Source organism: Thrips palmi, unplaced genomic scaffold (assembly GCF_012932325.1).
Source record: "Thrips palmi isolate BJ-2018 unplaced genomic scaffold, TpBJ-2018v1 HiC_scaffold_10, whole genome shotgun sequence".
Classification (NCBI taxonomy): Eukaryota; Metazoa; Arthropoda; class Insecta; order Thysanoptera; family Thripidae; genus Thrips; species Thrips palmi.
The window spans coordinates 1,242,738-1,259,302 of record NW_023144621.1 but is presented as its reverse complement, the minus strand read 5'-3'; the positions used below and the strand labels follow the sequence as shown (position 1 = coordinate 1,259,302).

At 44.1% G+C, this 16,565-nt stretch overlaps 2 protein-coding genes across 12 annotated transcripts; both read right to left on the bottom strand.

The window, feature by feature from the left end:
* Positions 1–467: 467 nt before the first annotated feature.
* LOC117651689 (gastrula zinc finger protein XlCGF8.2DB-like) lies at positions 468–5,775 on the bottom strand. 10 transcript variants are annotated; one of them, XM_034395973.1, is made up of 4 exons: positions 5,585–5,775; positions 4,991–5,083; positions 4,527–4,651; positions 468–2,739 (listed from the first exon to the last, which is right to left on the bottom strand). In XM_034395973.1, the coding sequence occupies exon 4, from the start codon at positions 2,736–2,738 to the stop codon at positions 1,800–1,802; it is 939 nt and encodes a 312-aa protein (XP_034251864.1). In that variant the 5' UTR covers position 2,739; positions 4,527–4,651; positions 4,991–5,083; positions 5,585–5,775; the 3' UTR covers positions 468–1,799. The 10 variants fall into 10 exon arrangements, with proteins under 10 accessions (XP_034251864.1, XP_034251855.1, XP_034251891.1 ...); XM_034395964.1 differs by lacking the exon at positions 5,585–5,775 and adding an exon at positions 5,266–5,568; XM_034396000.1 differs by lacking the exon at positions 4,991–5,083.
* A 4,047-nt stretch (positions 5,776–9,822) lies between these two features.
* LOC117651867 (gastrula zinc finger protein XlCGF8.2DB-like) lies at positions 9,823–16,559 on the bottom strand. 2 transcript variants are annotated; one of them, XM_034396416.1, is made up of 2 exons: positions 16,359–16,381; positions 9,823–11,294 (listed from the first exon to the last, which is right to left on the bottom strand). In XM_034396416.1, the coding sequence occupies exon 2, from the start codon at positions 11,291–11,293 to the stop codon at positions 10,439–10,441; it is 855 nt and encodes a 284-aa protein (XP_034252307.1). In that variant the 5' UTR covers position 11,294; positions 16,359–16,381; the 3' UTR covers positions 9,823–10,438. The 2 variants fall into 2 exon arrangements, with proteins under 2 accessions (XP_034252307.1, XP_034252301.1); XM_034396410.1 differs by lacking the exon at positions 16,359–16,381 and adding an exon at positions 16,398–16,559 and having other exon boundaries at positions 9,824–11,294.
* Positions 16,560–16,565: the final 6 nt, after the last annotated feature.

The following is a 16,565-nucleotide window of genomic DNA, read 5'->3' as shown; positions in this document are numbered from 1 at the left end:
CGTTGGAACATCTTTAAAGTCTGTCACTACTAAAAAGTTCGTAGCAGAAACGACACATCAAATTAATTTTCGTGGGTTGGCACCAATATGCTTGCCGTCTGCGCCCTTTCGAAAATCGCGAGGCTGAAAGAACGAACAGGCGCCCATTGAAACTGCCCCTCCATTGTTGCTGAGGTTGGATTGTTTGGCATGCTCTCAAAGGCTGCGGTTGTCTTGTCATGTTTTCCTCGATTTTCAACCAGTTATGGAAACGGGAACACCGTGCAATGCGATTAGCATTGGAATTTTTTTCAATTGCTTCCCGGTAAACAAACATTGGATTCTTGCCTGATACCCGTCTGAACCTTCATAATCAAGGGTGATTGATCCAGGAAGCGAAAAAGGAATTGACTCCATTTTAGCCATTTTTCAGAAGAAACAAAAACGTTTTGGCAGGGAAAAGCTGAAACTAAATAAGACACCTTCAAGAAATTAAAAACACGAACCAAGTTTAATGTATCCAAAAGCAATGTTCCAAGGTACAAGAATTCAAAACAAAAAACGAAGCTTCGACGTATTTGTCACGCCCTTTTCAAATTTACAGAATTATTCCGTTGGTCCAAACAATGTTCGTACAGAAGCTTTCACATTCACCTATTCGTTGCGTTCTCGAGAGGCTTCTGAGGACAAGGTCGCAGTAAGACGCAGTCTCAGGTAGCACAATCAACATAAAAAAAACTTAGATCTAGATGCTAAAGCATTTTACCAAAGCGTCACAAACCAATTTTGGATAAAACAAGTTATTAGGAAACAGTTATTTCATGTATTAAAAAAAGTCGAAGCACTTCCTGCACGGTTTTTTCAATTTTTTTCCAACTTTCTGTTTGCACCTCAATAAAAAATATTGGCATGAACGCTGGAGTCAAACGGCGGTGACCATGTTTATGGGCAAACATTTAACCGCAACTTCAGAACTAATTTTTTTGCTTAAGCAAAAAATTAGGGCAGAATGGGAAGCACGTAAAAAAGGAATGCAAAATTATGCATGGTGTCACTGCACGCACGTTTTTAGCCAAAGCTGTCAACTCTTTTGTAATCGGTAAAGTGCATTTGAAAGCGCATAAAATTGACCGCAAAATGAACCTAAGGAATTAAAATCAGACGAAAAATACTCCTAGAAAAGTTAATTAACTTTAACAAATCTTTCTCGTCCGATACTAAATATATAGCAGTATTTTCCGCCCAGTTTTGGCTCCTGGGATTCATTTTGTGGGAAAGTTATGCTGTTTCAGGTACAGCTTACCGATAGCCAAAAAAAAAAGAAACTTCGGCTGAAGTTGTGAGCGTAGTGACACCATTCATGATTTTGCAGACCTTTTTAAGGTGCACCATATTCCTCCCTGATTGGGTGCTAAAACAAATTGTGTTTTGAAATAGTTGTAAAATAATTGTGCTTTAGGGTACCGCTGTTAGTGTTCAGCATTCATGCCAATATTTTTCATTGAGGTCAAAACAAAAAGTTGGAAAAAATTAAAATCCGTGCACAAAGCGCCACTGCTCCCTTAACCAGTGAAATTGCACCGAGCGACTAGGTGTCCACACAAGGACCATAAAAGGCTTGGATTCAATGTTAACAGTGAGTATTTGTCAACTGGCATAAGTTACAGCAGTACCAAGAGCACTGAAGAAAAATAGGAATCATGGCCACAATGGCTTTGGCGCTGTTCCAACGTTCTCTCAAACAGAATTGATTAATGTGAATAGCATAAATGATGCGCCGTATGAACATTGTCCTGGAGATAAAGCTCGTCCAAACTTATTCACTCACGATGCTTGTCCCCGCTGTGCGTCAGAAGGTGTGTACGAAGATGTGCACTTTGAACAAACTTCTTCTTGCACACTGTGCACTCGAAAGGCTTCTCCCCAGTGTGGATGCGGAGGTGACCTCTAAGGTGTCCACTTTTAGTGAACTTCTTCTTGCAAACTGTGCACTCGAAAGGCTTCTCCCCGGTGTGGATTCGAAGATGCGTTCTGAGACTTCCACTTTCAGTGAACTTCTTGTTGCAAACTGTGCACTCGAAAGGCTTCTCCCCGGTGTGGATGCGAAGGTGCTTTCTGAGACTTCCACATTCATTGAAGCTCTTCTTGCAAACTACGCACTCAAAAGGCTTCTCCCCGGTGTGGGTCCGAAGATGCGTTCTGAGACCTCCACTTTGACTGAACTTCTGCCCGCAAACTGTGCACTGAAAAGGCTTCTCCCCGGTGTGCGTGCGAAGGTGCGTTCTGAGATATCCACTTTGATTGAACTTCTTCTTGCAAACTGTGCACTCGAAAGGCTTCTCCCCAGTGTGAATGCGAAGGTGCGTTCGGAGATCTCCATTGTTAGCGAACTTCTTCTTGCAAACTGTGCACTCGAAAGGCTTCTCCCCGGTGTGGATGCGAAGGTGCCTTCTGAGATTACCACTTTCATTGAACTTCTTCTGGCAAACTGTGCACTCGAAAGGCTTCTCCCCAGTGTGGATGCGAAGGTGCGTTCGGAGATGTGCATTGTTAGCGAACTTCTTCTTGCAAACTGTGCAATCGAAAGGCATCTCCTCGGTGTGGGTCTGAAGGTGCCTTTCTAGTTGACTTCTAAAGGCGAACTGCTTCTCGCACACTGGGCACTCCAGACGCTTCTCTCCATTGCAGACACCGCGTGGAGCACGCACGGACGCTGACGATCCAGCTGTGCGGTGACGGGGCTCACGCTCGCGGGACATCCTGAAACACAGTAAAGTACCACTTATCAAATATCCTGGACATTTCTGTCACCAGGTACCGAACGGCATAGTGTCCATGGCGGAAACGTGATTTTAGATACGTTACGAAACGGCGACAAATTTAGACGCAAACCCTAGACAAATATGTCCACAGGCTTTCGAAAGCATTTTTGTATACAAGCTCAGCGCTTAATTGTTCACAGACGTCCGTAACAAGGTTCACGATAATGTCCATAAAAAAGTCTCAAATAATGAAACAAATTTGTCCTTGAGCCGTATTCTTATTTTCCTCCCTTGCTCTGGAGGCAAAGTGATGTGTCGCGCCGATGGACAAAGTTGTGAACATCTATGCATAGTATCATAAAAGCCATGGATTATCATGTTAACGTTGGTTTCAATATTGTCCCTAAAATTCGATGTGTCCACAGGAATAGTTTTTAGTCCAACTATAAGCAAATTAGTTCCTAAGTATTCACAATCATTGATTCAGGAAGCGGAAGAAGGGAATAATTCGACTTACATCCAAATAGAGTTTTCTAGTCGCCGCCGATCGAAGAACAAAACCAAATTTGTTCTTCTTGTTCTTCGATCGGCGACGACTAGAATGCTCAATTGGCTTTTAATCTTAATATTGTGCCTCGGGATGGTTCGCATCAGCACACCAAATTATTAGACTCAATACAAAACAGTTTCGGAAAGAATCCAAATGAAAAATGGATACATCTCAACTAGACTCCTGCTTCAAAACTACGAAGAGAATGAAGGCCTTGCGGTCAGTTGGGGTAATTGGGACAGCTGATTCTTAGTCAAGGTTTGACATTTTAGAACGCACAACAAATACCAAATGTGATGTTTTTATTAAGAAAATAACATTTGCTACGGCAGAAGTACTAAAATCGAGGGGTCTTCAAGTCACATCGCGCGTGTACGAAGTCATACAGTAATATAGGATAATGTACACCCCATATTACCGTTTTTAGGCCGATATTTTTGTGCTACCTATGATCTGAGTAGCCTAATAGGTAAAATTTATAGACTTTTAGCTGTAATATAAGAGTAATTACGAGTAATATACAGCTTGTGTGCGAAGTAATATGCAAGTTGACGACCCCCGACTAAAATGTCGATTCTTGACTAAGAATTAGCTGTCCCATTTTCCCCACACTGACCCTCGCGTCGTACTTCGAGGCAATGCTTGGGTTGACCGGAAGTCGGGTCACGGCGCCAACAAGGCACGAGCAACATGCGAAATACCGTGGAACGATTGTGTGGCAAATCGGGTCAATCGAGTGCTCTCTCTCAGACTCGTCCTGGGTTATGGTTTATCGACGAATTGACGTTAGCGCGCAGTAATAAGCGTATGAGCATTTTTGTTAGAATTCATGTAGAACGTCAATGAATTTTGATGAAATGTCGATTGAAGGATGCGAGTGTAGCGGAAGACCTTCGGGCAGAAAAGTCGCAGACTGCATTTCAAAAATTATTCTTGGGCACCTCTTCCTTCTGGGCGGAAGAAAAAAACTTTCTGATCCTACCCCAAACTTTGCTTAAAACGAGAGATACAGTGCCTCAGCTACTATTTGAATTAGGTAACGTCGGCGGCTCTGGCACTCGAGCACCGGGGACGTTTCTTTACAGTGCCCTGACGCTTCGCTGTTGCTCGCGCCCTTTCCAGACTCCGAGACGCGTGTCATCAGTGGCTGGATTCTGATTTGCCGACGCAACCCGGCTGCCGGTCAACTTGCTTGCGTCGAGGGACCGACGTTGGCCCTCCGAAACATTACTTACTTGTAGAAGACTCGGAGCTCGTCGCCGTGTGGAGGCACTAGTCGAGAAACAGGCCTTTCCGGGAGATTCGCTGGTTCAAGGCCTTGACTAGGATGTCCTCCTTCCTTGGGTCAGGGGGACTGCGACTGTAAAGATGGAGACGGTCTTGGATGAAAAACGACAACACTAAGAAAAGTCTACAAAGCGTTTGCTTCGTAACGATATTTCAGCGAAGAAATAAAGAGGGCACTGTACAATTGCTTGCAATTTCTCTTAAGGTGCTAACGAGTGGGTTGGCCAAAATTTGTTGCAATGATGTAAACCATTTTGAAGTACATTATTAGGTTAAAAACTCAATTTCAAGAGAAGCCAAGCTGTTTTCTTCTCCCACAGTAGTTAGGTAATCCGTCTGAAAGAGGAAGGGCAGAAACTGAAAGATGACTGCGGGGAACATAGGAAACCCTCACTTGCTTCCGGATTTTTACCTGGTCGGGGCTTCAGCGCATGTGCACAGAAACAATGCGAAACTAAGGTAGGGTTTGCGGTGTTGTAGCGACGGCTATCTTGCAGTTTCTTTCCTGTCAGGCGGAATACCTCATTACGTCATGCATCGAGGGACGAAAGGGGGAGGGGATATCTGCTCAGCGTAACGCTGCGGTATGGGAGGACGGGGCCGCCGAGCCAGCGTAACGTTACGCTAACACGTTAAGTATGAGAACACATTTCATAACAGTAAGCAGTAAGTAACTTAGATATTTACAAGAGAAATTTAGCGTTCCGTAACGCTGTTACCGAGGGTGCGGGGTCTGGCCCAGCGTAACGCTGCGCTACATTGATGCGTCCGAAATCCCCAAGTGCGTGACGTCAGAGAGCTTTCTGGTCGTCGCCGATCGAAGAACAAGAGTGAGGGTCAAACAGGAACTGGCGCCGCGGCAACGTAACCTCCTTAACGTATGTGAGTGGATTAGTTTAAGTGTCTTTTGAGCACTGTGAAAAACTATTAGAAACTTTTCATATTTTTAGAATCCTTTGTGAATGGACAGCCCCTGCCTGCATCAACACATCACAGCGGCACTGACCCCGTTCCGCCATCTAGTCCAATCCCTCCCCCGTCGCACAGGTTACGGAACAGTGAAGACTAGCGCGCTGCATCCACAGATCCTTCGTAAAGAAATAATAGAGACACCGGAAGTCGGATGGGTCCACCGGTCAGAAACATCCTCTCAGTAAGCGACCCGACTTCCGGTCTCTTTCTTTCCCCGAGGGACCAAAGTGAGTCTACCTCGCACGACCTTGAAACAGATAAGTAACAATCAGATAAGTGAAAATTTGGTCATTCCAAAACAAAGAATTTTATCATGAACCAAAGCGAAAGAAATGTCGTTGAATCTTTGTCGTTGAAGAACAAAATTCTTGCCATCACCCTTAACGATACTATTTGTATTGAAACAAAATCTTTTGCAAATTATCTGCTCAATTATAGCATATTATGAATAATCATCTATTGGTCTTCTTTAGTCATAGCAACATTACTATTATTAAAAAAAGATTTAGGCAAAATAAATTTAGCGACAAAAGTACTCCATGAATACTTGTCCCAGGGTAACACGACGGTTCACACAAATTTTTTCACATATTGAAGTTTCACCTAATGTAATTTCGCATAGACAGTTTCACACAAAGTTTTTCACACAAATCTCTTTTTACCTACAAGGCCAGTTAACACACATTTATTCCGAAGGGTTTCAAGGGGCACGAGGCCACGAGCCACCAACGCCATAAGCCATCAAGGCTTCTACGTAAAATTGTGGCCACGGCGAGCCAAGTACTCCAAGAAGCGGCCGTCTTCTAGGGATATAGTTTGGTATCGAATCAGGGGTGATTCGATTCGGGGACGGATATCTTTGCTTTGACCCGGAATATTCGGAACCGGTTAAGAGACCGCGCACAAAGCGCTTAGCGTTGTTTTTGGCCCGCCCTTCTATTCAAATAACAGGAAAAGTAGCGATATAAATCGACAACTTTGGCCCGTCCCGTGCATTAAGAAACGTACGAATTTCGCCTATGTTTGACCCTGACGGGAATTAAACCTGAGTCTGGGGTTAAAATAAATGTCGTTTTCGTCATCAGCACCCTCAAAAACATCAGAAACAATGCAAAAACTCGAATAAAAAAATGTTCCAAAAATACCCCGCTGGGGTTTGAACCCGGGTCCGAACTTCTCCGATTCGCTCGAAACTGGCACCATTGGTTTTCTCTCGTCGCCCCGATTCCAAAAATACCCCTACATGCCCTCCTAGCTGCATCCGTTGCCGAGATCCTCCTCGACCCCATGTAGACCATGATGCACCTGCAGCAGCGCCCCCGGGGCTCGGATCGGATTTGCTGCCACCGGGCGGTTCTTAGGGTCACCCAAGGAGGCTGCATACCAAATTTGGTCAAGATCGGACCACGGGAAGTCCTCGGACGAACGGACGGACGGACGGACGGACGGACGCACAGCAGGGATCATACTATATGCCCGTCCCTCCGTCATTTTTTTACAAAAAATGAACGGGACGGGCCAAAAATAGGGGGAGGGCCTATGCATTTGCCTTTGTGTCTGTGTGTTGTTGTTGTTGTTGTTGGCGTCTGTGTACAAGGAAGGAGTTGAGCTAGAGTAACCAGATTTGGAGGGTACTTCAGGAGTACCGTCCAAACAAATAATCCGGTGGTGCAAATCCCGTCTGGGTCGCACAAGGGCTGCTGCAGGTGCATCATGGTTTACATGAGCGGGAGGGGGATTTCCGCCATTATTGGTGCTAGCAGGGCACATAGGGGTATTTTTGGAATCGGGGCGACGAGACAAGATGAATAAACCTGGTCCCGACCCCATCGGCCGCTTTTACAAGTTGGCCAGATCAGGATCTTTAAAAAAGGGGGTCGACCGACTAAAAAGCTTGTTATATATAAGCAAGATTAGATTTAAAAAAAAATCCTGCTCCTATGTTCTTTTTTCATACAGAAAATGTGTTTTAAAACCTACTATTTTTGAGATTTTTTTTCTTTGTTTCAGTTCGAACTTGATTCGATTCTTAATCTTTAAACTTTGGATCGATTTAATTAGACAACATTTTCGAATTCGATTCGAAACTTCTTTTTTAGATTCAATTCGACTTTGATTCGAAATGAAAATCCTTGATTCGCACATCCTTACCGTCTTCCCTGTGGTCTTCGTACTCTAGGGCCGCCATATGGAGAGTCAATCGGCAAGGAACTGCTAATAAATAGGTTCACACAAAAATTGTGTGAACAATGTGTAAACCGTTGTAAATGTGAAATGGTACTTTGTGTGAAAAAATTTGTGTGAAACCGTCTATGTGAAATAACATTAGGCAAAACTTCAGTATGTGAAAAAGTTTGTGTGAACCGTCGTAGAACCCTTGTCCCAGACATTACAAAATCTTTTTCGACTTACAAGACTTTGTTGTTGGTCAACGACTTGTATTTGAAAGTAGACTGCTAATGTGTTATTACAAGTTAGTCGTTGTGAAATTATCCTTTAGTTCCAGTACGAGTTTGGTTTAACAAGCTATCCGTTCCACAACAAATCTTGTCGCTAAAAAAATTAGCGATAAATGTGTCGCTAAGTTACGACAAAATTTTTGTCAGTGCAGCTACTTTAGCTCGCATTGTCACTGGCTGAAATATTACAGCAGCACTTCGCTCAGGTTGTCCGCATGAGTTAACGTTTGACCGGACTGGACCGGATTTGTCAAAACGCAATCAGATTTTTATGAAATCTCAATTTAGGCACCTAATTAAGACTATCTAGTCGGGCATCCAATGACTGGACGCGTGTGACGTCACGGGGAGCAGCGGTGTGTCATGTCCGTGACCATTTGAGACTCAAGGGGAAAAGGGGTCGAAAATATTATGTGCTAACTTTTTATTTTCAATTTCTTCCCTGTAAACAAAGAGTGATTTCTTGCCTGATACCCGTCTGATCCTTCATAAAAAACGGTGATTGATCCAGGAAGCGGAAGGAGTTAACTCAATTTTCGCCATTTTTCACAAGAAACGAAAAACTGACGGCAGGGAAAATTGAAACTACACAAGAACTTCAAAACAGGAACCAAGTTTAATGTATCCAAAAGCAATGTTCCAAGGTACAAGAATTCATAACAAAACACTCAGCTTCGACGTATTCGTCACGCCCCTTTAAAATTTACAGAATTATTCCGTTGGTCCAAACAATGTTCGTACAGAAGCTTTCACCTTCACCAATTGGTTGAGTTCTCGAGAGGCTTCTGAGGACAAGGTGGCAGTTAGACGCAGTCTCAGGTAGCACAATCAACATTTTAAAAAAACGAAAATCTAGATGCTTAAGCATTTTACCAAAGCGTCACGAGCCAATTATGGATAGAACAAGTTCTTAGGAAATTGTTAGTTCATATAAAAAAGTCGTAGCACTTCGTGCACGGTTTGTTAAATTTTTTTCCAACTTTCTGTTCGCACCTCAATAAAAAATATTGGCATGAACGCTGGAGTCCAACGGCGGCGACCTTAAGGGCAAACATTTAACCACAACTTCTGAACTTAATTTTTTGCTTAAGCTAAAGATTAGAGCAGAATAGGAAGCACGTAAAAAAGGAATGCAAAATTATGCATGGTGTCACTGCACGCACGTTTTCAGCCAAAGTTTTCAAATCTTTTGCATCGGTAAAGTGCATTTAAAAGCGCATTAAATTGGCCACAAAAGGAATCACAGGGGTTAAAATCAGTCGAAAAATACTGCTAGGAAACTTACTTATTGGCTGAGCGATAGCGAAGCCTGTTACTCCATTGGGGTTGAAAAGTTTTTCCTGTCTGTCTGTCTGTCTGTCTGTGTGTGTGTGTGTCTGTCCGCACTACTCCTCCTGAACGGCTCGGCCGATCTCGGTGAGATTTTGCACACTTTTTAGGCATGTCCTTGGCTCGGCACACGCGAAATTTCACTATCCTAGCTCAACTGGTTCAGTTTTTATAGCCGAAAAACACCTAAAAAACGGCGAAAAATCGAGTTTTCTGCAGGCAGATCACTTCTGTCTTGAAGACGGGGGGTCTGGGGGGGCAGAGCCCCCCAGCCCCGACAAGTTAAAAAGTTACAAGGAATCTAGAATGTAGGTTAGAAGTAACCGACGATGGACAAGCAATTGCCTGCCGAAGGCAGGCTAGCGCCGCAGGCCAAGGTAGGTACGCCAGGCGCGGATTGGAGGAACAGGCAGCGAGACATCGCGAAGCCTGTTACGACAAGACGCGATCTGGCGTAAACCTACCTTGTCTCTAACAAATCTTTCTCGTCCGATACTAAATATATAGCAGTATTTTCTGACCAATTTTGGCCCCTGGGGTTCATTTTTAGGGAATTTTATGCTGTTTCAGATACAGCTTACCGATAGCAAAAAAAAAAATCAAACTTCAGATGAAATCGTGAGCGTAGTGACACCATTCAGAATTTTGCAGACCTTTTTAACGTGCACCATATTCCTCCCTGATTAGGTGCTAAAAAAAATTTGTGTTTTGAAATAGTTGTAAAATGTTTGTGCTTTAGGGTACCGCTGTTAGTGTTCAGCATTCATGCCAATATTTTTCATTGGGGTCAAAACAAAAAGTTGGAAAAAATTAAAAACCGTGCACAAAGCGCCATTGCTCCCTTAACCAGTGAAATTGCACGGAGCGACTAGGCGTCCACACAAGGACCATGAAAGGCTTGGATTCAATGTAAACAGTGAGTATCTGTCAACTGGCACAAGTTACAGCAGTACCAAGAGCACTGAAGAAAAATAGGAATCATGGCCACAATGGCTTTGACGCTGTTCCAACGTTCTTTCAAACAGAATTGATTAAAGTGAATAGCATAAATGATGCGCCGTGTGAACAAAGTCCTGAAGTTAAAGCTCGTCCAAACTTATTCACTCACGATGCGTGTCCCGGGTGTGCGTCAGGAGGTGAGTTCGAAGATGTCCACTACGAACAAACTTCTTCTTGCAAACTGTGCACTCGAAAGGCTTCTCCCCGGTGTGCGTGCGAAGATGCTTTCTAAGATCTCCACTTTCATTGAACTTATTCCTGCAAACTGTGCACTCGAAAGGCTTCTCCCCGGTGTGCGTGCGAAGGTGCTTTCTAAGATCTCCACTTTCATTGAACTTATTCTTGCAAACTGTGCACTCGAAAGGCTTCTCCCCGGTGTGGGTGCGAAGGTGTACTCTAAGATGTCCACTTTGAGCGAACTTCTTCTTGCAAACTTTGCACTCGAAAGGCTTCTCCCCGGTGTGTGTGCGAAGGTGTGCTCTGAGATCTCCACTTTGAGCGAACTTCTTCCGGCAAACTGTGCACTCAAATGGCTTCTCCCCGGTGTCGGTGCGAAGGTGCGTTCTGAGACTTCCACTTTGAGTGAACTTCTTCTTGCAAACTTTGCACTCGAAAGGCTTCTCCCCGGTGTGTGTGCGAAGGTGTGCTCTGAGACTACCACTTCGACTGAACTTCTGCCTGCAAACTGCGCACTCGAAAGGCTTCTCCCCGGTGTGGGTCCGAAGATGCCTTCTGAGATTTCCACTTTCAGTGAAGCTCTTCCTGCAAACTGTGCACTCGAAGGGCTTCTCCTCGGTGTGGGTCCGAAGGTGCGCTTCTAGCTTACTTCTTGAGGCGAACTGCTTCTCGCACACTGGACACTCCAGACGCTTCTCTCCATTGCAGACACCGCGTGGAGCACGCACGGACGCTGACGATCCAGCCGTGCGGTGACGGGGCTCACGCTCGCGGGACATTCTGAAACACAGTAAAATCCTACGTCAAATTACCATGGACATTTTTGTTACTAGGCACCGACCGGTATTGTGTCCATGGCGGGAACACAAACCAAACCATTGACAAACATGTCCACAGACTTTTGGAGGCATCCTAACTGTTAGTGTCAAATCAGAACTGTCCTAACTGCAGATGTCGGCAAATACGATCCAGGAAGCAACGACCGTGACAGGCTTGGTTCATTTGTCATATTAACTTCAGCGTGACACGAGCCCGCTGGAAAGCAGTCACGTTTCTATCAACGAGACAAATACAATGCTCATTTTGACGAGACAACTGAAATTTAGTTGGGCGGCAAAGGCTAGACTCATCAGACAAACCGTTCACGAGATCAGCAGTCTTCATGGCTTACATAAAAACTGAGTGGTGAAACTTATCACCAGCATGTTGGTGAGTTCAAATCATTTCCGCCCAACACCGCTCTCACATGGACTCGTTTCAAATTTTAGTGCAAAGCCACCATCACTCCACAAACCAGTACACAGCAAATCCAAGTGTAGGACAGGTCGACACTTCAAAGCGTAGACCAGTTGATCCAGGAAGCGGAAGAAGGGAATAACTTGACTTATCCCCAAATTGAGTTTTTATTTTATTATTGTGCCTTAGAATGGTTTACATCATTACACCAAATTATTTGACTGAATTCCAAGCAGTTTAGGAGAAAATCCACATGGAAAAAGGGTATAACTCAACTTAACCCCTTTTACAGTCTAAATTTCATTGGAAAATGGAGATAACTCAACCTTAGTCTACATGAGTCCGTTTGACAAATTGGCAAAAGGATATAACTCAACTTGTGTTTTTATGGATCTAGTGAAAGAATCAACTCAACTTAACCCCCCATTAATTTTAAATTTCAATTTGGAAAAAAGAGCTAAGTCCAAAAAATACACCAGAGTAACATACACTTTATGCAGACTATTGTTCCACTTGACTTGTCTCCAAATTCCTCTTTGTTTAGGAAATATAAGGTGAGCTGACTCTGTTTTCCATTTCAGCGGAAAGTGATAAGTCGCAGAAATCCTCTACGGAGTGACCTTACACTTTTGATTTTTTTTCCAAAATTTTAATAATGCTTTTTGAAATTATTAACATCTGCAACATTCATTTGTTTTGTTTTAGTTTTCCCTGCTAACAGTTTTTTGTTTCTCCTGAAAAATGACCAAAATTGAGTTATCCCCTTCTTCCGCTTCCTGGATCAGTTTGTCCTACGCTTGCAAGTGTCGACCAGTTGTGTCCAACACTTTGAAGTGTCGACCACACACTGTCCGACACCTGCAAGTGTCGACCACAGAATGTCCGACGGCTGAAGTGTGGGCTCACAATAGGAAACTCAGTGTTATTTGCCGTAGGACAAACAGTGTCTTACACATGCAGGCGTCGGACACAGTGTGGTCGACACTTCGAAATGTCGGACACAACTGGTCGACACTTGCAAGCGTAGGACGAACTGGTCTACGCTTTAAAGTGTCGACCTGTCCTACACTTATATTTGCAGTGTATTTTGTTTAAGGGGGGACCCTGGTGACACTTTCAAGTAGGCTTCAAAATATTCCCAGAAAGTTGAAACTTTGCTTAATTATTAGGGTCATTATGGTGAGTTCCCAAAACAAAATTCAATCCAAAATGTTGAACAGTCTCTGAGAAAAATGGCTTTTTAGTGTTTTTTAGAGCGTTGGCGAAAAATCTTCCTGCGTCTTTCATTGGGACGGAAAGTCTTCAAAATTTTTTTGGGTTATCCTAAAGATGTATAGAAGAGATTTTAGTGACGGAATTATCAAATTAAACTTCTGTCCTGAGATATCAGCTTTCAAATTTTAACATTAAAAAAAAAGTGATTTTTTTCCCTTTTTTAAAGCTTTTAGGTGCTTATTAAAAAAAGTAGGGCTGATATCAAGATTCCGTCACTAAAATTTGTCGACAAGTCATCAATGAATAGAGTCCATGCAAGACGACTCATGTAGGTGTCAACCAGGAACGCAGGAAGTCTTTCTACGACAAAATTTTTTGTCGACTGAGCAAAGCTGTGAAGTTGAGCGTAGAAGCCAACGACAACTGATCTCAATGTTATTTCCTTCCAAATGATAAAGAAACTACCCACTTAGCTTAAAGGTGTTCAACCTGTTGAATCTGAAACCTTCTATGCACATTTTTATCTTTGAACTTTGGAAATACTATTTTTGTCAATTTTGGCGATTTTTTCACCAGGGTCCCCCCTTAAAATGTACTCCCCACTAGGGACTCGGAGCAGCCCTTCGGAATCATTTTGTGGACAGTGTGACTTTTTCTCATGGTATCCGACGTTGAAAGCAAACCAATAGATTGGTTTCTGCAGTGGCAGACTCATGATGAAGGCAACTTCGCGTTCAAAAACTTGTATGATTTTCACAGTATTCCAAGCAACAGGCATTCCCCTGGGTATTCAAGTGTTGACACACGAAAAGTCTCCAACGCACAGACCGTACTCGAAGAGTCGTCATGAAATAAAAAATTGCGTCTAACTGCTGATCACATGAAAGGCAAGCGACCATTTGAAAACTGCGAATACCGTGAGGAAAACAAAAGAAGCTCAGGAAGGGCCTGCAGTCGTTAAAGGCAGTCGGTTCTCTACGGGCAGTCCTCGCGTGTCGTTGCGTTGTGGAGACAAAATGGCCACACGTCGTTTGAGAACAGCAGTGTGTCGTGAGAATTAAGTTTGTTTCCTGTGCTGTGTGATGGTGACTCTTCGTGAATTGTCGGTGCATTGGAGACTATTCGTGTGTCAATACTTGAATACCCAGTGCACCCCAGACAAAAAGATTTCGCGCCCGTTACGGGCACAGCCCGAGCAAATCTGGGCACAGCACGGGCTTGTACGGGCTCAGCACGGGCTCAGCACGGGCACAGCACGGGCACAGCACGGGCACAGCACGGGCAGGTACGGGCGCAGCATCCGAAGGCGGGTCGAGCCTCGAACCCGCATGGGGGCAAATGCGGGCAAGTACGGGCAAATGCGGGCAAGCACGGGCAAGTGCGGGCAAGCACGGGCAGGTGCGGGCAGACGCGGGCAGGCACGGGCGAATGCGGGCAGATGCGGGCAGACACGGGCACATACGGACAGATGCGGCTCCATCCGGAGCGACTTGATGTTTGTGCCCAAGACCCATTCTTAGACGAGCACGGAAAAGCTAAACACGAGTAATCGAAGCCTGGAGCAGTGCTGCATGCCTGGAAGCTAACTATCTCGTGCCAGGTGAGCATGGAGGTAGTTTGGGTACGGTGATAGACGAGCCGTATCACCCTGTAGCTTAGGCAACCCAAACTACCTCCATGCTCATCCGGCACAAGATGGTACCTTAGCTTCCAGGCGTGCAGCACTGCTCCAGGCTTCGATTAGTCGTGTTTAGCTTTTCCGAGCTCGCCCACGAATGGGTCTCGGGTACAAACCTCAAAGCACTCCGGATGCAGACGCATCTGCCCGTATGTGCCCGTATGTGCCCGCATCTGCCCGCATATGCCCGCATCTGCCCGCATCTGCCCGTGCTTGCCCGCATTTGCCCCCATGCGGGTTCGAGCCTTGACCCGCCTTCGGATGCTGCGCCCGTACCTGCCCGTGCTGTGCCCGTGCACTCTCAGACCTTCACTGATTATTTTTTCTATATTGTAGAAAATTTAATCTACGGCTTACTGATTTTAGAGCGTTACTATGATATAGTAAATATTTTCAATAACACATCGAATAAATTTTACATGAGATACAGATAAATTAGCGGTAACAAATTTGGTAATTATAGACAATCTTTTACTTACTTACAGAAAATTTACAATGTCAGTAGAAATATGATGACAAATTTGTTTATAATCAAAGACTTTATTTTCTGCAAATGTAGAAGATAAAGTTTGTGCTCATAAACAATTTGTCGATGACTACTTTGTGATCTTCAGTAAATATTTTCAGTGAAATTTTTCTCCGTTCAAACAAAGCTGATTGGAAGGTAACGCGCTTAGTCAAAATGATCCTACAAAACATTCTTAGCTTCTACAAGTCAAGAAAGGACTGAATGTAAGCGGCTTTTAAGGGATGGTTGAATTGTGACTTTTAGCGGAAACATCCAAAAAGTTATTCTGACTTTTGAAAATCTTTTCTGTTGATTCTTGTATATATTATCTGTATGTAGAGAACATTTTACCTACATTTATAGATCATTTTTACTAGAATGGCACAGTAATTTTTTTCTGCTTGATGATCATAACTGTAGTTGCAGAAAATATTATCAACTGACCACTTTTCTGTAAGGTTGCTGATTATTTTTTCTGTACTTACAATCAAAAGGACTACAATTGCAGAAAAAATAATTTAACTGTAGGTTTACTGAAAAAAATGTCCGTGGAGTGTCGGAGAGTGTGCTGAGCCCGTGCTGAGCCCGTACACGCCCGTGCTGTGCCCAGATTTGCTCGGGCTGTGCCCGTAACGGGCGCGAAATCTTTTTGTCTGGGGTAATGCCTGTTGCTTAGAATACTATGAAAATCATACAAGTTTATGAACACCAAGTCACTTTCATCATGAGTCTGCCACTACAGAAACAATTGTTTAGGTTTGCTTGCAACGTTGGATACCATCAGAAGCAGTCACCCTGTCCGCAAAATGATTCAGAGGGGCTGCTCCGAGCACCTAATAGGTTAAGTGCATTTTAAACAAAAGACTGGTTATGGAGTGATGGTGGCTTCGAACTAAAATTTGAAACCAGTCCAGGTGGGAGCGAAGTTGCGCGGAAATGATTTGAACTCACCACCATGCTGGTGATAAGTTTCACCTCTCATTTTATATGTAAGCCATGAAGACTGCTGTTCTCGTGAACTTCCAAACACATGCGAATATATTTATCTATGGATTGTGTTTAAATTTGTCGCAATTTGGAATTGTATAAAAACGTTTCCGCCATGGACACAAAGCCGTTCGGTAACTGGTAACTAAAATGTCCATAGCTATTTGGAGTGAGGTTTCTGATTAGCCGACGCAACCCAACTTCCGGTGGATTCGCTCACGTCCAGGGGTCGAGTTTAGTCCGGCGAAATATCACTTACATGCAGAGGACTCGGAGAACGTCGCCGCGTAGAGACGCTTGTGGAAACACGTGCCGTTCCTGAAGACGCGCCGTTCGTCCTTCTCGGTCCGGATCCTCCTTCCTTCTGTCGGTGGGCTGCCACTGCAAAGACGGAGCCGGTCTGGAATGGAAAACGACGACAACGTTT